Source organism: Morone saxatilis, unplaced genomic scaffold (genome assembly GCF_004916995.1).
Source record: "Morone saxatilis isolate NCDOM2014 unplaced genomic scaffold, NCSU_SB_2.0 Contig4, whole genome shotgun sequence".
Lineage (NCBI taxonomy): Eukaryota > Metazoa > Chordata > Actinopteri > Moronidae > Morone > Morone saxatilis.
This window is the reverse complement of record NW_023339984.1, coordinates 13,618,637-13,642,162: the sequence shown is the minus strand read 5'-3', so window position 1 is coordinate 13,642,162 and position 23,526 is coordinate 13,618,637. Positions and strand designations below refer to the sequence as shown.

At 40.4% G+C, this 23,526-nt stretch overlaps 1 protein-coding gene across 1 annotated transcript in view; it reads right to left on the bottom strand.

Moving 5' to 3' along the window:
• Nucleotides 1-18,007, bottom strand: part of ndrg2 (NDRG family member 2) — a 28,343-nt gene extending 10,336 nt beyond the window's left edge. Inside the window, 2 exon segments of the mRNA XM_035674972.1 lie at nucleotides 477-559; nucleotides 17,853-18,007. Coding sequence (XP_035530865.1) covers nucleotides 477-548 — 72 coding nt within the window. The 5' untranslated portion in view covers nucleotides 549-559; nucleotides 17,853-18,007.
• Between the last annotated feature and the right edge of the window lie 5,519 nt (nucleotides 18,008-23,526).

Below are 23,526 nucleotides of genomic sequence, written 5' to 3'. Positions count from 1 at the left end.
CAGAGGAGCTGCTCTCGCTCCCTCGGGGCTTTGACGTCAACCCGGCAGATCTGAGCCAGCGCCGCAGCTGTGCACTGACACACACACACACACACATACACACAACCCGTCATGCACATGTGTGTTTGAGACACATGTCGTCACATGTAGGCTTCACTCAGTCTCAAAAGTGCACACACTCAAATTCGTGCACATACAGCGGGCAAAGACACAAATGTTAACACACTCACACACAAACCAGCCCCTTGTTTTTCTGTCTCCTGGGACGCAGACACATGGACACACACACTTTTCTGTGGAGGTTTCAGATTAGGCACGTTACACACTGACGACCACGCAATTAATGTACTTATGTGTGCTCACGTCTGTTTCTCCATGCTTGGGTGTGTATAATATGTACGTGTGTACACATTTTTGTACCTGTGTGTGTGTGTGTGTGTGTGGTGTGTGTGTGTGGGGGGGGCAACAACTCTGACCTTAGTATCAGCCTGACCCGTGAGTAAAGGCTTTTCCTCTGTGATGGCGATCTCCTGCATTTCTGTGGTCATGGTGTCACCTCCTGTATGAGTAAGAGACCAGAGCATGAAAATCTGTTGTTCTCTGTACAACAATGAATACATCTTATTCTGACCGTCATCCTCACACACAGACACTTAACACTGTGGGTGCCGGTGCAGATGCACCAAACACACACACACACACACACACAGAGGCCGACACACGTGGGCGTATGCACGTACACACAGAGTGATTAAATACTGTATGTTTTCCTCTGGGACTTTGTTTGAGCTGTGGGACATTATGAAAGTTAATTAGTAATTAGTGCCAGCAGAGATGAGCACAAAAGGAGGGACAGAAAAAGAAAGAGTTAGAAGACAAGATCAGTACATGACCTAACAGACAGAAAACAGACCTATAAAACGCATGGATTGTGAGGTAGAGTTTTTAGAATATGTTGCAAATGATCAGAAAAATATAACACTAAACAAAGAGAGAAGAAAAAGAAAGATGGATGCCCCGTTTTTCATTTACGTTTTTAAAAAGTCAATCAGTTGCATTCATACAAACACGTAAAAGCGATCCTTGTGCACACAGGTCTGCAAAAACATCTGAATGTGTTGTAGTGTGCATGCCAAGCCAGTAGGTGGCGGTGTAACTTTGTTTTTGACTTTGTTATGTCTCGCCCAAAAAACATCTTTTGTTTGCCCTCAGCCGTTGCACAGGTGGATGGAGTATTTGACAGATTTAATGGATGCGCCTCCATTGATCACAGTAATGGTGCAGCAATTCTACACTCGAGGAGTGTCAATAAACTCAGCAGAGCCTGCAGCACAAACACAGCTCCCCTAGTCAGCCATTGTTGTTGTTGATCTTCTGTTCATGTATGGCTATTTGGCTGAAAATGTAATAGTTGTGCACAAAGTGAGGCCTTGTTTTCACAGCGAAAGCACATAAGCAATTTACACAGCGATAGAAACGGTGAAGTTTTCAAGAGACTGTTCAAAAGCATTTTGAGGTCCACCAAAACGGTGTTGTCGTGTGATCGAAAAGGCCAAAACGCAAAAAAAATTAACCGTTTTATGCATAAACACATTGTCGTGTAAACAGGGCCTAAGAGGGATGGGTAAAGACAGGTGTGATGACATAACTATGAGGAAAGAGGGATAAAAAAACAGGAAGATGAAAGTGAAAAATGACAACGACCAGAGGAGAGGACTGTGTGACAAATAAGCGGCAGATTAAGATGAGGCGCAGGGAAAAAATACTTTGTAGCCTCTGACATTATCTGAGGAAGGTTAGTCGAGCATGCAGCTTATTCTCAGACGCCTTTATAGCCACAGTGTGTTTGTGTGTGTGTGTGTGTGTTACTGTGAGTCCACCGGAGCAGCTGGGAGTTGAATGCTGCACCCAAGGGCACCACAAAGGTGGTTGTTCACAGACGCAGAGGTAAGTTCATTTCATTCTGCCACAGTGATCTCTTCACAGGTCTGGGAATTCAAAGTCTTTACATGTGTAAGAGCGCTCCACCTCTGTTGCTGCCTTAAATTAAACTGCAGAACATACTGTTACAGCCATGGTGGCCCAACATGTATCACTTCGCAGACTGTAACGAATTTGCAGATGTAAAGAACTCAACCCAAGTAAAAGCTTAGCATACTGTACGATAGATAACCATTAAATCGTCTTTTCACATTCAACCCTGTCAAACCTGGTACTTAAAATACCCACAAATCACCCACCAGCAGTTTGGTTGGACATTTAGGTGTGTTATGCAACAGTAGTAGCCTCAAACTGCTAGCCTCAAGCAGGAGGAGCAGTCTACAGAGCTCACTTCTTCTCATTTTCAAAATTGTAGTCTTCAGCCACACCAAAGAACCAACTATTAACAGTTTTTCCTCCCTATGGAGCCACAAAAGGCTTATAAATCATTATTTCACATATGCAGTAGTAATCCCCAAGACCTGAAAACAGACTTTGATGTGTTAAAACCGGTTCCTAATATAGAATCCATTCCTACATGGGAAAACACTCATTCAAATAAAAAAAAAAAACAACCCTAAAAACACTTCGACTTACAGTCCAACCTGTGTTTGTGTGCTCATCAGTACAAAGCTATTAAGACAAATTGTGTCTTGGAGCCAAAAGTTAAACCTCTGAAGCTACTGGATGACTTATAGGAGCCAAGTTTTGATTTTTTAATCCCAATACTGCTGCATTATCATTTATCCTCCTTCCTACTGTTTTGCATACACTCCTGTACTACTTCATATTGTCATTCTTGCCCCTCCTTTTTTTTTAAATTTTGCATTGTGTCGGATGGCTTCTCTGTTACCTGTTTCACGTAGGTAATGGCACAAAATCAAACATACAGACCCTGGATGGCCTACATCCAGCAATCATCCAATCGAAGTAAACACCTCCACACTGAGACTGAGAAATCCACACTTGTCCATGCATTTTTTGTTTTGTTTTCAGAATTTAAAAGGTACATAGTCAAAAGTCAGTGAGCAAGCAGCAGTTGTTATTGTGTCAGCTTGACAGCCATTATGGCCCTGATCTGGACATTGCTAACAGATGAAATAATGGGAGCGTTTAGACATAACTGTGTGTGTGTGTGTGTTTGTGTGCATCGTGTGTGCTGAGACACTGCACAATTCATGCTCTCTATAAACCGATGACTGTACTTCCTATCTGCAGATTTGGCATCAGAGATTACATCAGATGGGGGGGATAGTGCGGGGGGGGGGGCGAAGGCGAGTTTGATGTGTGCGTTTGTGTGTTTTTACGTGCATGTGTGCACTCATCAGAAAATGAACTGCTGCCCCAGGGGGCCCGTGTCTCTCTGGGCCTCAAACAGAAATGACTAGTCACCAAAGCAACCCCCACCCCACCCAACACACACAAACATGCACATACACACATTGCTTCCATTGTTTGCCTCCCCCACCACACACACATTGTATTTTTCACTGTCTCTCTTTGTCATTCGTCTCAATCATCTTATCTTTGTCTCTCTCTACCCGCGGTTTCAAAATAAAAGCACGTGCATGTCATGTAGCTGGTCCCCGATGTTGGACTTTCCTACCAAGCACAGAACAGAGAGTAATAGCGTGGGCTAAGAACAAAAATAAACACAAAATTAATCGTCTAATGGCGGAAATCCTGCAGCCAGATTACACCCCAAATGTAATCAAGGGATCTTTGGGCCAACAGATATCTGCCCGAATCCATTTTAGTGCTGCAACTAACTATTTTATTATCAATTAATCCACTGAATGGAGCCTGGATGTAGTTCAGGCAGGCGTAGAAGTCTTTTCTTGGGCAAATATTTCACATACCGCCAAACCCTTTATGTCCACACAGCATTTATGTAACATTAGGTGGTCCATATAAACATTTAGCACTCATCCAATCTGCACGTACAAAGCTCTGTCTCCTCGCTTTAACATCACTGCCTGCTTTTAGAAATTAAACTCCCTCCACCTCCCAATCCCTTCCCTTCACCAGCATTCAGTGGTATGTGATGTGTAAATATTACATCTATATTTAAGTTGCGAATCTCAGGTCCGTCAATCTTGCTCAGATTTGTTTGGAAGCATCACATCATCCCAATTAAAGCGTAAAACTTAACATAAGTGCCCTACCTGAATTCTTTTTCAGATCCAATAATTGTTTTTTCTATGGAAAGATCATAAAGGAAAGTGAAAAAAAGCCATCAAGATTTTCTAAAGCTCAAGGTGATGGCTTCAGATCGCTTGTTTTGCCTGACCAACAGTCCAAAACTCAATGATATCTAGTTCACAATCTAAAATATAAAAAAAAAAAAAACAGCAAATTGTGACATTTACGAAGCTGGGACCTGCAGATGTTGGCCTTTTGGACTAAAAAATGAATGACATGTATTTTCTGTCAATTGATTACTTGATTAAGTAACTAAATAATTGCTGCAGCCCTAATTGATTTGATACCGTTTGATTGATTTTGATTTTGCCCATGACCACACAAGTCGGAATAAACTCGCCTCGAGCAATTGATTGGTCGATTGACATAAGATTATTGACAGCTTAAATAATACATTTTCTCAAATGTCAATATTTGCTGGTTTTCTTAAAGACTTTGAGACAGAACAAGCAACTGAAATATGGATGGCTCTGGAAACAGTTTATTGACCAAACAATTCATGTATCAATTACCAAATTAATAGTTTGGCAGACAAATCAATTATGCAAGTAATCCTGCATCCTCCTAATTATTACATAAACCTCTAAAATACTTTAGGACATTTGAAAAAAGCTTATACAGACAATGCAGACTACAAGTGGCAACAAAATGTGAGACAAATACTGAATCTTTTGAGTCTGATAGTTGTCTCTTGTTCACCGCCCCTCCCCCCAGTTTCTCCACGACCAGCCGGTTTATCAAGCCTGTTTCTGGATTGTAGCTGTGCCAAGGACTTTGGTAGCTCTGCTGCAGTTAATATGCCTTTAGCAACTACCACATTCACACATTCGCATCAATACAAATGCAGGGTACAAGCACCAAAGCACTTATAAGAGCCTCCACCGGATACAAACACAACTGCGTATGTATGTACCGACATGCATATTCACTTCACCAGGTATTATTAAATCTGTGACGACAATGTAAAAAAGGTTGATAAACATAAAAATAGTCTAATATTGCTCTATTTAATATCTGTGGATGTATGTTAGCTAGATAAGCACATTAACGCATTGTGTCCTAACAATCTGATACTTCTTTTGTTGTCCCTCAGGAGCATTGATAGGGCACATCTAGATCAGGTGTGACTTCACTATTTTGCTCAAAGACACTTCAACAGGCTCTGAAAGCTGTTTGCCAACACATAGCCTTTAACGGACTACTCTGGCTGCTCTCTGATACTGTAGATTCCTGTGCCACAGCCCCTCCCAAACTATTTTTATAGGACTGGCATTCCCTAACTTGGCTGCAGAGTAAATATATTTATATGCTCCTCTGTGTATATTAACAGGTCTCTGGGATTACTCCATGTGGATGTCCAGGAAAGTTCTGCTGCAACAGGATCCCCGGAATGTTTCTGTAGATAACATTATCCACCCGGAATCTACACAAGGGAATTCTTTTAACAAGGGACTCTCTGCTTGAATATGAAAATACACAATGGAGCGTAATAAAAACATGCAATATTAACATATAAAGTACAAAAAAACACACAAAACAACATTTAGTGATTACTTCCACTATGAATTTATGTGTAATTTATTTGATCTTTTCAAGTAACCAATTCATTCTTTAGTCTAGTGTGAAAAATGCAAATCACCATTTCCCAAATTGGATGGATTGTTCTGTCTGACCAGCAGTCCGAAACACAAAGATATTCAATTTATAATGAAAAATATATCCAATCCTCATTTTTAAGTAGCTGGGACCAGTGAATATGTGAGGAACTGCAGATAATTGTCTGCCAACAAATCAATTGACTATTTGATTCTGCACTAGTATAGAATACGTATATCTCCATTTCATATCGCCATCTCCATGACAACTGAGCAAACTCCGTCCGCAGATGGAGACCAAGTGATGAGATGGTTGAAAGTGGTAAAAGCTAGAAAGAAAGAGGACCTTGTCACGCTCTAAAGATGTTTAGAAAATGTTTCACACAGTTAAAAAAAAGTCGAGCTCTAATTACTTTACGGAAATGGGAAATTACATTATAAGCTCTCGTGAACTAAATCAGCTCTACAGACTTTAACAATGCACTGTGGGAGCACTTTTACGATAATGTATTCACTATTGCAGACATAAACGCCACTTAGGCTGATTATTGATGAAATATCACAAAGGGGTCAACGACATGAGCAGCTATATTATCTGCTGCCAAAGCCACACACTCTCTCCTCCACACACACTTTTTCCTGACACTGTAACATTTTAATCGGCCTTACTCATCATCCTTCTTTCTATACCTCTGCCCCTCTCTGAGCCAGTGTCTTTTAGAGCGTGTAATAACTGTTAAACTGCACAGGAGGCACCGTCTGTCACCATTGGAAAGAGAAACAGAGATGGAGAGAAAAAGACAGATTCGCATGGAGAGCAAGAAGGGAGGGAGACTGTAAAAACCTGGGAAGAAAACGTGTTCCTAGCTGAGAAAAAGGGAGAAAAAAAATTTAAAAAAGCTCGCCTTGCCTCTACTCTATTTCCACATTTCAGCTGTCAGACAACAGTTGTTCGGTTCATCTGTTGCACCGAACAGGTTCCATGTCTCAGATATCAGGCTGCATCGCATAATTGCTCCAGTTAAATAAATCCGAGCTTGTCTTATGCGAATTCATAATCACGCACAGCAATGGCATTTCAACCGTCCACCATTAGCAGGCCATCTCATTCCAACATGTCACAATCTGTTTTCGTCAATCCTTCCCATCATCCCCCACCCCCTCCTCACAGCCGTTTCCCCTCCCTCATCCTCCTCTCTCCTGCTCTGTCACGCTGACTCCATCTCTCTCTCATCCTTTGATGCAACGCAATGTCACCACACGGTAACTCTGGATTCAGGCTGCCAACAGCTCTGAACTCTCCACAAGCTGATTTAGGCTCTGTAAGACTGTGAGCTGCAGGTCTGGTGATGTTTTTTGCTGAAAAGCCAGAGCAGAACTGGCTCCTGCTGGATAATGATGCTCTGAACGTTTGACTCAAGATGGTGTTTCCATGCTGATAAACAGAAAAGTTGAGGTTGTGGATTTATAAAGAAATGGTACCACTGTATAATGAAGCATACATGTTAAGGGTTTATTAACTGTAACTAATGGCATTTCGGTGGTTAAGCAATAATTATTAATGCTCTACAGATTAGTGAAACATTCAAACATCTTATAAATTATGCCTTTAAAAAAATGGGACCATAAAGGACCTTTTATTGCTGAAAACTACATGATACCAAAAGAACTAGGATTTATTAGCCAAGATTTTTTCATAATCTCTCTGGTTCTGGACTCTCTTAGGGAGTCACTTGGAGATGAAATCTGTCATGGAGTATTTTTATGTTTTTATGGTCAAGAATATAATTAGGCTTGAGCAATGATGGTAAATAGCAGACCTTCTCAAGTTCATCAACTTGCAGACACGATGCTATTAACCACAACATGACCCTAACACTAATTCTTTTAGTGTTTTGAATCCATTTGAACATTTTCAGCACTGTTTTTTCAGCATTAAGCTAAAAATGTGTTCTCACAGAGATGCAGTTACGCTGGGGTTTGGGGTTCATACCTAGGCTCACCAGGAGGAGGCAGGTGGCAGTAGCAGGGGTACGCATATGAATAAGACACAAACTCTCATATAATCTAGCTGCAATCAACAGTCCCTTTATACTAAAATGACACCCATATGCCAATAATACTGAAGATACCACTTGGAGCACAATGCCTAATATGCAAAATGATGATTACTGTATAAGAATAAGATTTTTGCATCAATGTAACGAAGATTTCATCCATAATGCCAACTCCCAGAACCAACATTAATGATTTCCCCTATAGCTCCAGTGATCTACTTTCTGTCAGCACATTTCATCAATGCCCTTCCCTGCTGCTTTTGAAATGTACCTTACCAGAATACACAAAAAGGTCTGCAAGGAATCGAGGCCGAGAACTTTCTGAACAAACTGAATGAAAGCAGAGGAGATAAGTGAAGCTGCTGTTAGTTAAAACTGTCTAAAAGGGCCATTCTCCGCTGGTATTTTGTTCTACATTTTCGATTCCTGTTGACCCTCCTGTACGAACAAAAATAGGTGCTCAGTGTCTCATCTAAAAGAAACTCCAGCAGGGCCAGACTGCTCAAAGCTGATAAGGCGCTAGGGTTATGGTTACGAGGGATGGAGTCAGCCAACAGCAGTGTGTATATATATATATATATATATATGAGACACTGCATGATAAAAAAAAATATCTTTAACTTGTGCGAGCAGAGTCTGTTGCCAGCAGTGTTTGAGATATCAGAGCTTGTATTCTTGCCATCACAAAGAGACATTTTCTTTCCTTGTACAGTAAGAAAAACAACTCTCACAGACTGGAAAATTGCAATAAAAACCCAGCATACACAGAAATAAAAAGGGCTTCAACTTCAATTGGACCTGTATTTGTCTTTAATCAACCACTAGATTGTTGTTCGCTGAGCTGATAGAGAGAGAGAAAGTTTTCCTGTTTGACAGCAGTGTCTTCTGTGTCCATCTGCCCTATTCCTATTTATTTTAATCTCTTTCTCACAGCTCTGCACTCTTCCCCTTCTCTCCATCCATCTTTTGTCACGCTACAGACTTTTCCTTCACGCATCTCTCCATTTCTACTAGTCATCGTTCCTCGTTCTCGGTCTCACTGCAGGTCTTTGTCTCATTTCTGCCATCCTCTTTCTCTTTCTCCACCCCGACAGCAAGTGAAAAGGAAAAAAATGGGCAAACACTCTCTGCTGGCAGAATCCTTTCTTTCATTTGCTCTCTTTCTCTTCTGCCAACCAGTATTTGCAGCTCTGAACAAAGAGGCGCGCCCGACACTCAGATACACACACCCAGACATATAAACAGTGTGCCAAAGTAGGGCACTGAGCATTAAGGTCACCTATATTAAGAATGTAGGCTGAAGGCTAAAATGCTGAAAGGTTAAACCGGTGGCATTCGGGCAACATATGCTGTTTCAGTATGTGTTGGCTTGATACTTGATACATTCCTTCTTGGTTTTTCCAAACCTCTTCAAAGTCCACAACATCATTCCAAAGAGACAGTTGTTTGGGGCTCAGTTTCTGCAGATGACATCTCCTGAGTTTAACTCCTGACCCAGCATGGCAATATTCTCTTTAAATGACTTCCAGGGGTGTTGCGTCTTGGTGATATGGTCATGGGATCATATTACAAAATCCTGCAGTCAAAATTAATTATTCCAAGCAAATTATAATTAAAAGCTAAGAATATTCCCATCCATCCAATATGATACTTAAGTTTCGATACCCTTATTCATTTCATTCAACTGCAGTAATTAAAATGAACAGCAGCACAAGCTGTTCACACAGCGCTGACATATCACATAATATCACCTTATAAAATTTAGAGCTAGACTCATAAATCGTCCAGGCTATTATATTGGCTGATATTAGCTTATTGCAGATAAGGAGTTGTGTCTCCGGCCACCTGATGAATATTCACTCTCCTTTTAGCTCTGTTTTTGGTCTCCACCAACTCCTGAGGAACATTTTGTCTCTAAATGCTCCTCTATGTTCACCAACTAGTGGCTAACATTGTCTGTCTGCTGTTTGGTGCTGGTAGTAATGGTGGTGCTGTAGCGTACAGCTGGTTTATCACAGCTTTGGGTTAAAAAAGCAGTGAAGTGAAGAGTACAAAGAATTTGAGCATACATTTAATGCCAACTTTTTAAAGGTTTGATGTTTTTGAAACATTTTGGTCAAAAAGTAATAAGGTTCGATACCGAGCTCACCTGACTACAATAGAATATAGTAGAAGATTGTAAAATATAGTAGTAGAAGAAGGCAATCTGGAGGAAAAAAAACACATAAAAGCTCAATGGTAGTTTTAGTCACTGGAGATTCACGATTTTCACTTGACATCACACACATTAACACCCTGCTGACACCTAACACACACACATACATACGCAGTGGAGAGACCCAGGTGTTGAGGACATAAACACTGTCAGGACCAAATCAGGACCAAATCAGTTTTTTTCCTGAAGCAAATCATGTTTGTCTGCAGTAGTTCACGGCTGTCACACCTGGGTACCACTATGTCAGTTTTACACACACAGCACAGTGATGTGCAGCTCTGCCTGGGGTCTGCATTCACACTGTCTGCTGAGGCTCAATTTTCTTTTTTTTTTTTACAATTTAGCACTGTGATGGTATACATGTGGAAATGAACAAATATAACATGAAGTCCGTTTTTAAAGCACTGCTGCACCTGTGGTCAGTTACAAACAGTTTGACAGATTTACAGTATCACAGCGAAGAAGAGAACATATCAACTAACATTCAGGTAATTGAGCAGGATCTAACTTATTGTTTTGGCTTTATTGTCTTCATCATGTAACAGTAAATTTAAAAAAAGCTCTTGATGTGCAAAAATGTGGTGGAAATGTAACCAGGTATACGCTATACGGTATATGTATTCAGGGACTTGAAGTTCCTGATTCAGTACCAAAGTCCAGTTTCTGGGTAGGACAATCCTAAAACCAAAACAGCACTGAACACCAGTTTAGGTTTAAAGAGTTTTAGCCAAATATTTAAATGGTTAAACAGGATTTGTTTGGGGAAATATGCTTACTTGCTTTCTTGCAGAGAGCCAAAAGTTGCCATGCCATTGTTCCGAAACACCTGTAGTCCCATTGGATCTGACTGTTATGTCGCAAACAAACTCCTATGGTATCACCAACTTACATACGTAACTTAACTGACATAACTAATGTACTTATTTGAATCCAAACTGCGATCTTTTCCTAAAACTAGCCAACCTAAACCTATACAAGTTGCGGACTATTGGGGTATTGGAATAATTAGCTTAGCACTCATATCTTGTTTAATCCGCACAAAAACTAAAGTGAAAAAATTACTAATTGTAGTTTTATGGGGGACTATTATGGGACTTTCTGAAGTCTGTGCCCCTTTTAAATGGCCCTCCAATAAGCTCATTAATTAGGCATAAACATTATACACAGTAAAAAGCCACATTGCTGCTCTATCTACCCCACTTTGGCTATCCCGTTCCAGTTAAAACAAACTGCAGCTCAAATCAACAACTGCTACTGACCTGCAGCCAGTTTTTTGTAGGGGGGTCTGTTGCTAGGTCTGCTGGACCAAACACAGTCCGAGACCAGCAAAAGAGAGAAAAGTGAGCGACAAACGTCTGGAGAGAAAAGGAGGCACAACAGCAGCCACCATGGAGACCCAGAGAGGGGCCAAAGCTCCCCTCGTCTCCTCTCTGAGCCAAAGCCTAGGCTCGCTCTCCTCTCTTCAAATCTCCCGTGACGCTTCCCACGGCGTTGGCTAGGCAGACGTGGATCACCTTGGCTCACCAAAAGACACACACAAATGAAAGGGAAGCTTAGAAGAGCCTGTTTTCTCTTTCTTTCTCTCAGCAGATCACTTTGGCCTCTTGTCTCCTCAGATCCTCTGTCGTCCATCACTCAGCCGCTCAGCTCGGTTCTCCTTTTCATTTTCAGGCCGTCTATTATTCCCTCCATCGTGATATCACCTCCACTCAGACATCCAGTCTCTCTGTCTGTCTTGAAAGGTGAGAGCACTCTTTGACAAAGGTCATTCACTTGAAGAGCAGATGATCCATTACATCCTCAGAAAGATCATTATGAGAGTAGGTCTCTTATGTGACATGATGACGCCCCCTATATTAGTTACTGTAAACTAATTACATCACTGGGGTGTACTAGAACCGCTGTCTCTTAGTCGCAGCTTAAAGCAAAAGCACCTAACATTTCTGTGATGATTTGCAAATGTACTCTTTTTTGCTATTGTAACTTGAGTACCTTTGAGTTTTGGACTGTTGCTCTGGCGAAACAAGCAGCTTAAAAAATGTTTCACTCAAGGAACTTGTGAATGGCATTTTTCAATATTTTTTGATTTTTAAAAGTTTTGCAATAATCAAATTTTGCGAGGTTGGTAATTTTTTGTAATACTATTCAATAACTGCATTCATTTCATACATAATTTAAAGGCGACCATGTGCAGTACAAACATGAACCTCCATGAAGTCTAATGCACAGAAGAACAAACAGTCCGTATGATAATGCACAGTCATGTGTTTCTTGTGTTCTGCCCTTTCCTCTCTGTATCTATGAAATTCCAATTCTCTCTCCTTTAACCTTAACCCCTTAACGTCAGATTGGCTTTTAGTTTGTTCGCTCAATAGCCGTACGAATGTATCAGAGTGAAGCAGGAAGCGAAACCAGTAATTACCTTGACTAATTATGTAAATGTACAAAGGACAGCGTTTTTTTTTGTTCAGGTCAGATCTATGCGAGAGTTTATTCAGCTGTATAAAAAAAAGAAAGAAAGGGAGCTGAATGAGACTCAGCCGGTTGAATCGATTGTTTCGATTCAGGTCAGAGACCAACAGACGAGCACATGATCACAGACACACAGAGACCCATGCAGTCGTGCACACACACACATGCGCTAATTGACCTTCAAGCGGGGTACATTTTTATGTTGGAGCCACTGGCTTTGAGCTGATAGAGATAAAGGGCTCGGTGATGAAGAGCTGATTGCTGCCACAGTTAAATATAAAACAGCTTTTCTTACAGCAGCAACTCCCAAAAAAGTTTTAATTATATGTACCTGCATGACATAGACATCGTGGAGAGCTTTTTCCAGTGGTTTCTCATATATATATTTAGAGCATAAAGTTACATTTAGCAAATGTTATCTGTTCTTTCTTAAACGTATTTACCCAAGAAAGGTTTCTGTGATACATATATTCTTATCAGCGGCAAAATCCCTTAATCTTATACTTTTGGCTGCTGAGCAAGTCTCCTGGAGTAGCTGGGAGTTTATTTAGTTCCTTGCTTCAGGGATCATTCAAATGTGCCATTTCTCACTAACAGTCCAAACCCAAACTGTAATAAATTCACAATATGCTCTTTGGCCAAAAGTTTTTGGACGGCCAAGCTTTATACCCATATGTGTTTGCTGGACATCTCAATCCAAAACCATGGGCATCAATATGCTGCCATGAGATATTGGAACCTGGCTGCAGGGATTTTCTCCCATTCAACCTCAACAGCATCAGTGAGGCGTGCTCTGAGGCCTGACTCACAGCTGGTGTTCCAGTTCAGTCCAAAGATGTTGGGATGGGGTTGAAGTCAGGGCTCTTTGAAGGCCAGTCAAGTTATTCTACACTAACCTGAGAAAAACATTTCTTTACTGACCTGGCATTGTGTTGAAACAGTAAAGGTTCTTCCTCAAACTAATACTACAAAGTTGGAAAAACACAATTGTAGCAAATATCACTATATGCTCCATCTTCTGCCTCCATCTTATGAAAAACATCCTCAGAACGAAAGGTACAAAAACTGGCCATAGAGTGTATGAAAAAGAGAAAAAGGTATCAAATCCTCCCATTTTAGAAACATGAACTACATAATATTTGGCACTTTTGTTTGAAAAATAACTTTAAATGTTAACTGAAAAAAGATTTATATAATTGACTAGCATTACATCGGTAACTATTGGTCACAAGCCTTCTAATGCGACATTTAGCCTACGATATTTACCGAACTGCTCCAAGCATCCATATAGATTATCTATGATCTATGAGTCTTGCTGACTCCATGAACTGTTTGTCAAATGATCCACATGAAGATGGCCACCTACTTCTGCCTCATTCAGCATCACCGGCCCACCCTGAAACGTATTACACATCCTCTGTCTCTATAATCAAACCTTTAAGACCTGAGAGGAAATGTTATCAGGCTTCATAAAAACATTAGAGGAATTATGAGAAGCTTCTTCTTAAACATTATTAAATTATGTCAAACTGTCGCTGTTACGGGCTCAAATATAAACGGCTAATGAGTTTACAGTGGATTACAGTGTCAGTGGTGGATCAAGATGTCCAGACTCAAAGGTTAAATGAACACTCCTCACTCAGTGTCTGATTGTGATCTTAAAGCAAGTAAAAATGAAGCCATGTGGAGAGAATAATGAGGAGCTATTATTACAGCAGGCACCAAATTACTTTGATTACTGTATTCACTAAACAGTTGACTGATAACTCTGAAAAATCAAGTAGAAAAGCCTTGAGTTAATAAAAGGCAAATTAAGTGGTAGAAAACATGGTTCATCCGGATGTCTGAGAGTAAATACAAAGTCTGCTTATATCCAGGTCAAATAGATTCTATTATGGCTGCGTTAATACCAGCTCGATGTTGGTTTGCAGTACAACCAACACAGGAAATATCATTAAACTACTTAAAGTCGTGTCAATATCCAGAGCACCACTCATCCTGATTAGGACTCAAATGTTCCGTTTTAAGATCAATCATTGATTTAGTTTTTAACCTGTGCCTGGTGACACTGATGCTAAAAGTTTTCACATTTTAACACGGTTGGACAAAAAAAAAATGGTGGCTCCAACTTTAACTTGTTTTAACTTGAGTTGTCTTTTTGCTTAATTTTTTTAAATGCATAATCTGGTCCAGATTAATGCCCTTTAAGTTTTTTCGTTGGCTTGTATTATTGTTGTTTTTGATTTATTGTCTTATGTGAAGAAATGTATCACTTTCTTTTTGAAAAGTGCTCCAAAAAATATATTATGATTGCTATATATATGTATTATGATTGGACAATATGACCTCAAATCTTTATCACAATACATTTTTACATTTACCGCGATAATCCATTACATTATTAGGGCTGATTAAGCATATTATTTTCTCAATTAATTGATAAATCATTTTGTAAAATGTCAGAAACTGTAATGTAAAATGGCCATTTAGAAACCAGAAACCAAGGTGATGTTTTCAAACTACTTGTTTAGTCCAATAATGTTCAATTAACTATAATTTAGAGAAGCAGCACATATTCATATTTTAGAAGCTATAGACAAAGAAATATTTAAACCTTTTGCTTGAAAACTTATTGCAATGATTTATCGCTCATCAAAACAGTTGAACATTTACTTTCTTTTACTTTATACAGTAAAACTTGTTGCAGATTCTGGACTTTTGGGGGCATTTGCTGCAACAGCTTAAGCTCCAGTTTATCTTTGGAGGCCAGTCTATGTTTCAGGTAGCTGTTTTCCTGTTGTTACATATTTATCCATTACTAGCCTACAGCACTTTTTTTCATCATGGTGGTCGGTGTTGCTAGGAGATCTGTGACACGACTACAGACAATCTACCCTGTATAAATACACTTCACATGGATAATGTGCGTACGGGCAGGGAATGAACGTTACCCCTGCGAACATGTTCCTGCTGTTTATTTTCTGCCCCGCTCAGCTCTTCCTCTGCCTGTGGATCTATTGACAAACACTCCTGATTATGTAACCGTGCGCTGTGGAATGCTCACTTGGTGAACCAAACACACATTGTGAACCGTCGCCTCTGACAGCACCAGACTGAATGCACATTTGGACGCATTTAGGCCACCTCGAAATTAAAAAATCACAGCGACGGAGTGTGAAATTTGTACAGAACAGTTCAGTTTTTAGTAAAAAAACAGAGAAGCGTGCACACTCTACTATGCACATCCAACCTAAGAAATATGAATGGAGTTTAGGCAGAACGTTTGTCTATAAATAGGGTGTTGTGAAGGGCTGTTTGGACTCGTGGGAACAGACAGGGCCATTGTGCGGCTTGGCCTATCTGTATCTGGCTTCTAGCCATTAGGCAAAGTACTGAGCTGCCCCTCAAACACACACACACACACTTCCACACAAACACACACAGAGGCCTAGATGCTAGCGTATGAAGACTGCTGTAATCTCATACACCTACACAGTATCAAATCCATACGCGCTCATCCAGATGCTGAGACTGTTATGCTCTAAGTACACCTACACAGAACATAAAAAAAAAATCCATATTTTTTAGAAACACCCAGACTAATATGCACTAGACGCTACCACCGGCCAAGACTCGGATGATAACAATTCAGATGAAATAGACACAGAAATGTTACTCATGTGGTCAGTATTTATTCAGACTAGACTGATTGCAGATGCCTACGCAGTGAGCAACATTGCTCCACGTTGTCATCAGCTAATGTGCTCTTCTTCACTGTATAGACAGTAAAAATACATCTGAGCTCATGTTACACTGTTACACAGTATAGACCACAGAAATAGCAGGAGGCATATCAAAATACCTGATCCATGTCTTCCAATTACCCAGGCAATGTTTAAACACAAGTAATTTAATATCCTCATGTGCTTTAAATAAGGCACTGAATTCTAAGAATGATTTAAAGGAGTGGTACAAGAATTATTTTTCACCAATTTCTGGACTATTTATGAAGAATAAATGATAAAACTGATGGTGGATATTCAAATTGTTTTCTTTACAAGCTATTAACAAAAGTACAAGGGTACAATCCTCCTAACACAGTCGTAGATGCAGGTCTGAGTTTGGTTTCCATCCAAACAATTCATTTTTAGTAGCCCGTGAGCACAGATTTCACTGTTTGTTTTGTATTTTCACATTTTAACACACTGAGCTGAATCTACTGTCAACAGAGAAGAATCAATGTTTCTGTTGGTGCCAACAGGGAGAGGTGCAACATTAGACAACATTAGTTACAGTAGCTGCACTTAGATGAGCAATACAAGATGCAACTGGAGCGTGTAAAAAGGATAGGAGGGCTTTTCCTTATATATAACTCATCAGTGCATTTTGATATATTTAGATTAGGATTTTTTTATTACAAATTATATTGAATTTTTAATAAAATGTAAGAAAACAGCAAATAGTTGACTTGTTTTGTCCGATCAACAGCTCAAAACTCAAAGATATTCCATTTACTATCATATATGACAAAGAAAAGCATCATAAAGTCACATCTGAAAAGCCTGAACAGTGAATATTTCACACACTACTAGTATAGTAGTAGTAGTAACACTAATATAAAACTAGTACTATATTGTCTGACTGGTCTGTCTGATTTGATGTTCAGTTCAATATTTTCAAAGATGAGATTCCTAGCTTATTATAACATTAAAGTTCAAAGGTCCTGCTGCAGGAAACCATGTAACTATGGAGTTATGAAAGACTGAACAAAATACACATTTAAAGCTGCATTTATACATTTTTGGCCATTTGGGGGCAATGCAACAAGCTGGAAACACGACGATATTTAATTAAGATAGCAAATGTGATAGCGATCAGTTGACTATTTATACATGCAGCAATAGCAATGTTTTCAGTCAGAATTTGTCTTCAGTCTCTTGTAAAATAATATAGTAAAACCAGTATCGTCCATTATATCGAAATCGTAAATTGAGTGTATCGTATCACTATCCAGCAAGCTAAAAGACGTTCGAGCACCTTGCCATTTGATGCAATTTTATTGTAATATTAATTAACACAGCTTCAAAATTTACTTCATCTCCTCATTTCTTTCCCATCACAGAAGTTCATGCTCGTTCCAGTGGCAAACTAATTAAAGTGCCTATCAGCCCGCCAACACTTTTCAGAACCTCTGCTATAAATGAACAGCCATACTCAAAGTGAGCAGTAAACAAAACTCTGGAGAGGCAATTACACCCACGGACATCGACATCAGCTCCATAACACCGGCAGCACTGAAAAACACCATCATACATACCGCAGTCTACTTACTACAACAATACTTCACATTTAATCAGTGGCTTTGGCGTCGCAGCTACACTGAGATGCAGCACTCGAGTCACAACACTGACAAGCCAGTGTTAACCCAACAGCTGGCGCGCACTTAGAGAGGAGATCATTTCAGCGTCGTCAACACCTCAACATAAGGACAAACACTATTTCCGAGCGGTTGAGATGACAACAGAATTTGATTCCATGATATTCTGGGACCTGAATCCGCCTCTGAGGCAATGCTTGGTGTCCAATTATAGCTGTTGACTGGCCTACCTTGCAGCATATCCATATCTACCTTCCAACAGTGTCTTTCTGTTTCTTAGCAGCTACTGGACCTTAGTGCCATGCAACCTAAGTTGATACAACATGTAGGGTGCTTGGTTAAATTATCATGTAGCTCATTTAAAGTCCTTTTTCCACCATTTAATATTTTTATATAACTGTTTTATTGTCAAAACGAGAATTGTCTCCTAATAAATGACCCATCTCCAACACAGAAGGTCTGAACGGTGACCTGAACTTTAATGCCTCACCACTGTACAACTGTGACCACTCTAACAGGTCAAGCATATCGTCTTTCCCCGCAGTCAACACTGATGGATTAGCAAACACTGCGGGAGTAAATGTTAATATTGGTAGAGTCAACAGGCAAGGTGACAGTCTGAATACGCTCGAGTAAGTCCTCCCCCCCCACCTCCACCCACACACAATAGCAGAGGAAGTGCAATTGTACTTTGGCAAATGGAGCAAATATGCAGCTGCGTGTTCACCTCGCTGTATAAGTTCTCTTATTTTCCTCCACTCTTTACTTTCATTTCCCCTTCACACATTGTACGTTTCGGATATTATTTTCCAGCCGAGGTTCTTTATGTTTACTTCTCGTTTTACTCCTGTGATACAACTACTGAAATCATTATGATGAGGATGATAAACTTTATTGTTTAGCGCTGTTTAGTGGCACAAAGTGCTTTACAAAACAACAAAGCCGATCATCATGCCGATCGTCAGTCATAAGTCTGCTAACCTTACCCACCATAGGCTAATGGTCAATTAATGCTGCAGCAGGAAAATCTCAAGTTTTATTCCCTACGAAGCCAACTTTACATTTTTAGGAGGAGCACTGTGTTATTTCTTCTTTCAAACATCACATAGTTAAGCTGTAATACTTCTTCTATTCAGCGAGAGTTTATAATTTCAGCATAAACATGAAAAAATGTTAGGAATTGTGCCTTGTATGGAACCTTGTGGACCTTTACGTTGACTCTGACAGGAGTGTAAAAGGTCAACCTGTCACTGACAATCCAAATGAACACAGATAATGCCCGATGATGGTACAACTACTCTGTAATGAGGTCACATTGGTCAATAGCCACCATAGCAACAAGTTCAGTAGTGCAGAGGCAATGAAACATGGCCGCTTGAATTAACAGACATGGTCACCATCTATAGTTTTTACAATAAGGAACTTTCTTTTGTCAAAAGTCAAATAATCACATACGAAAGCTAATGAGTCACCATTTATGGATGTTTGTGTTTTGTCAGTGCGTTTAAGAAATGTCTGCAGGCTCCATCGGAGGACTCTGAAGCGAAGTTGCTCCCATCCGCCTCAGTTTAATGATGTCAACAAGTTGATCTCCTTGGATTATTAGTCTGGCCAGAACACAAAAACTCATGGGTGTAGCGTCAGACCGAAGGGCAACTGTTCCAGCTGCAGAGTTTATTTTTGGCCCTGACAGACTACAGTATGACACGACTACAGAAAAACAAACAAAACCCCACAAATCACCGCCGTGACACCTCAACTGCCAGAGTCCTCGCTATGACCTGGGTGTGCATGTCAGATACATTTGTTGTGGGTTGCTCTTTTGATTCATCTATTGCTTAGCTGTGCAATTCATTTGATTAATAGGTCTATAAAATACCTATTAATGAAGACAAATCTGTGTTTGAACCAGCTGATCAGTACAAAACCTCAAAGGAAATAAATAATTGAATCATTTTGTCATTCCCCTGATAAATGAACTGACTAATGGTTTCAGAAAAACCATGTATTGTTATTTATTGATTGAGTTGTTCGTATATTTTCTCCACGTTGGGAACATCACTGGGTCCATATGACGGCTTCAGTGGTGAGTCACTCTTACACAAGATCGGTTCTGCAGCTCAACATCTGTGGAACTGAAATAAAAAAATGCACAGCAGAACAAAGTGTTCTCGTGACCTCTATAAATACCCTGAGATCTCTAATGCTGGAACAGGTCGGAGGCAAAGCCTTTGAAGTCTACAAACACGTCTTCCCAGCAACATGATGAGCCCACTAACACCGAGAAAACAGAGACACTGATGTCAAAATATCTATTTAAAGTTATTATATCGTACAATCAGAGTTGCACTTATGAGCACACCCTGATACACAACACTGTGGGCTTACTTGAGGTTTAAAGGTTTAGATTCACTGGTGGTTTATGGTAGGCATCAGCTGGAATGAATTCATAAAAACATATCTTCTCACTTGTGGATCGTGGTATCTAGCCGTGCAGATAGCTCTGGGTTTATCTGCTGAGGTTTTGAGATATCTTCCTACGATAGAGGTGAAGGGATTTTTGTTTGCGCTGCGCAGAGGGAAAAGCGACATTGTGAAACCGGCACGACAAATGAAAGTTTACAACATCGGAGCTACTTTCTCCTAAGAAATCGTTTGCATCGAGGCAGATATCTCGAAACCTCAGCGGATAAAACCACAACTATGTGCATGGGTGAGCTGAAATCCGGGCGAACTGACCCTTTAATATCCTCCTTTAAACTTCTCAAGGATTTGAAATGAACAGCCACAAAATGACGTTGGCCACCGAGGTGCTGGGGTAACCCGACACCACCAGCAACTGCCACCAAGGAAAGGACAACAGTCAGCACTCTCTGTCTTCTGACCTGGTGTTTTGTGTCTGTGTGTGTGTGTGTGTGTGTGTGTGTGTGTGTGTCCGTGTGTGTCCGTGTGTGTGTGGCTGCGTCTCTACGTCTCAACGCAGTCTCTATCATTTCTGCCATAGCTCGTGGAGAGCCTGTGCGCGCGTGCGTCCTCGCGCGCACAGGCTCTCCACCTGAATGCACAACCCCAGGAGCAGCGTCTACTGCAAGGAGAGCCTGTGTGTGTGTGTGTCTGTGTGTATGTGTGTTTGAAGGATGCATCCTTGATGGAACACATGAGAGACAGAGGCGACGACCTGAGACTGATCCGATAAAAAGACCACCGCAGGAGAGACAGAGAGGGTGAGGAAGAGAAGGGATGAAGGAAGCAATGGAGAGAGGGAAATTGGGAAAATGACACCCGGTGGCTGGCTGGGAAGGAATAAGAAGGGGGAGAAAGATATCAAAGAGCACACAAAGTGCGAGAGGGAAGGGGACAAGAACAAAGAGAGGAGAGAAAGGAAGAAATGACAACTCTGCTATGGAACTGTAGTCTCATTAGACTGCTGATTTAAAACCTTTTTTCACGTACATTTTCCATTTGTGGCGGCATTGAGCAAAAGCTACTGTAGTACTAGCAAGTGCCTTGCTCAAGAGAACTGTGGCTGTTGAGTGTGAAGTATGTTACTGCCATATGTGCCATGTTATCACTACAGATCTGTGAGCACTAAGACGGAGGCCAGAAATAGAATAGGAGATGGGTACAGGGCTCCTGTGCTGTCTTTTGGAACGGCTGAATCTGTATCTAATCAGGTTAAATCTTGGCACAAGTAGCCTCCACCTCTACCATAGGCTTCTAATGCAATTGGATGTGCAGAGGCACTGCTCACAGCAAAGAATTATGGGTTCTCCTTCACTGGTTTTGGCTATCCAGTGGAGGCGTAAAGAACAAACAACACTTTGGTACAATCCCATGAGAACAGTGCTCTCGCTGCTTCACACACACATATTTGCTAACTAGCAGCCTTCTCGCTGTTTCACACATACCTCTAGAAAATCTCACAGTGAAAAGAGCTTTATAATGCTTGGGATCATACAGTGTGATCATTCTGGTACAAAAGATGAAATATTATTTGCAGGGGTTTCTATATGTGTATAATGGCAAACAAGTAATGAAAACTACTTGATTCAATAAGTTTCTAAAACTTGAATTCTCAGTATTTTAAGTATATTTTAAGTTTGCTTGGGCTACATGGTTTAACCCACAAGGGTGTATCCAGTGCAAGCATGACATTGTAGATTCAAGTCTGGCTAACGGACTTTGACTCATTTGTGCCATAAAATCTGAATCTGAACAGTGTTGATATTATTTACATGGATACAATTTATAGCCGTCAATAAAAGGCTGGTATCTCTCTACTAAAAAAATAACAGACTGATTATAATTTAATGTTTAAAGCCGACAGAAAGACATTGATTTTGCTTGCTTTCCGTTCTTAAAAATCCTAACAATCCAATTTTAAATAAGTATGTTACTCTCTGGGCTACACGCCACGTGATTGCTCAGTTGCTATACACCAACTGTAACTATTCTTTTAGGTCATCTCCAAGCACTTCTGGAGTTTTGACAAAACAATCTCAGTCCTCTCATGAGCTATTTTGGAGCTTACAAACACATATTATGATCTTCATCAGCAATTGGAGCTGGTTCTGTCTTCCCAGAGATAGCTTAGTTGTCATTAAGTGACTAATGGAGCTGTTTTGAATGATCACTCAAAAAAGCTGCTTTTTAAAAACATTTACAGGTAGGTTTGAACTTTTTGAACTCTAAAAGCTGGTTTGGGGAGATTTACACATGCATTTCACAATTTGGTTACCATGGACACATGCTAATGTTTAGTGAAAGGTGATCTTTGACTTCTTAAAGCTTAAGTTATACCTTCCACAGCTGCATAGACACATTTGCTCATGTCAGCCTCCACAAAACCTTTGCGTACAGACAAATATGTATGGCCACTTGGACTGTATGACTGGAACATATGCACCAACTGCCTGTGTGAACCCTTCAGCGAGTTCAGTGTCAGTACAGGGAGTAGTGTGCCTTATATGCAGCAAGACAGAAAGTGGGATATAGATGGACATGTAGCACGCCTGACTTTTAAGCAGGGTACCTCACTTTGTGATCTGTCACAGACTAGGAATTCATGTCCTCCTCCACAAGCTTTTTAGTGTTTGACTTTAAAAACAGAGTCATGGTTCCATGTAATCTTGGGTTTTGTAGAATCAATCAGTGTTGAGGTTCTTGTCCTAGTGATAGCGTTGCCTACGCAGCACGTAGGCAACTAGACGTCAGAGTCTAGTTAGAGTCCAGGAGTACATCAGAGCCTTATCACCTGTCCTGCAACGTCACATCCATATCTTAAATATGATGCAGATTCTCACTACCACTGCTTTTTACGTCTACCTTCATCCATTTACATCTTGAATATGTCTTTTAGTTCTATCCTATCACAATCTACTCATCTGTCGTGTGGGAAGGTGATCCTTTCGTCTTTGCTACACATAAAAACAAAAATGATGTTAACACAACTTGAAAAAACCTTACAACCCAAACTTCCATGCATGCAATTCTGTCAAGCCTGCCACTCCAAGCAACAGTGGCCTACTCTATGCTAAGCCCTCCCAAATCCCCCCACTGCACTGGCAGGCACGTTGGCTGTTAACTAAACCCGCTAACCTGTCATCCGCTAAACCTGCACATAAAGGC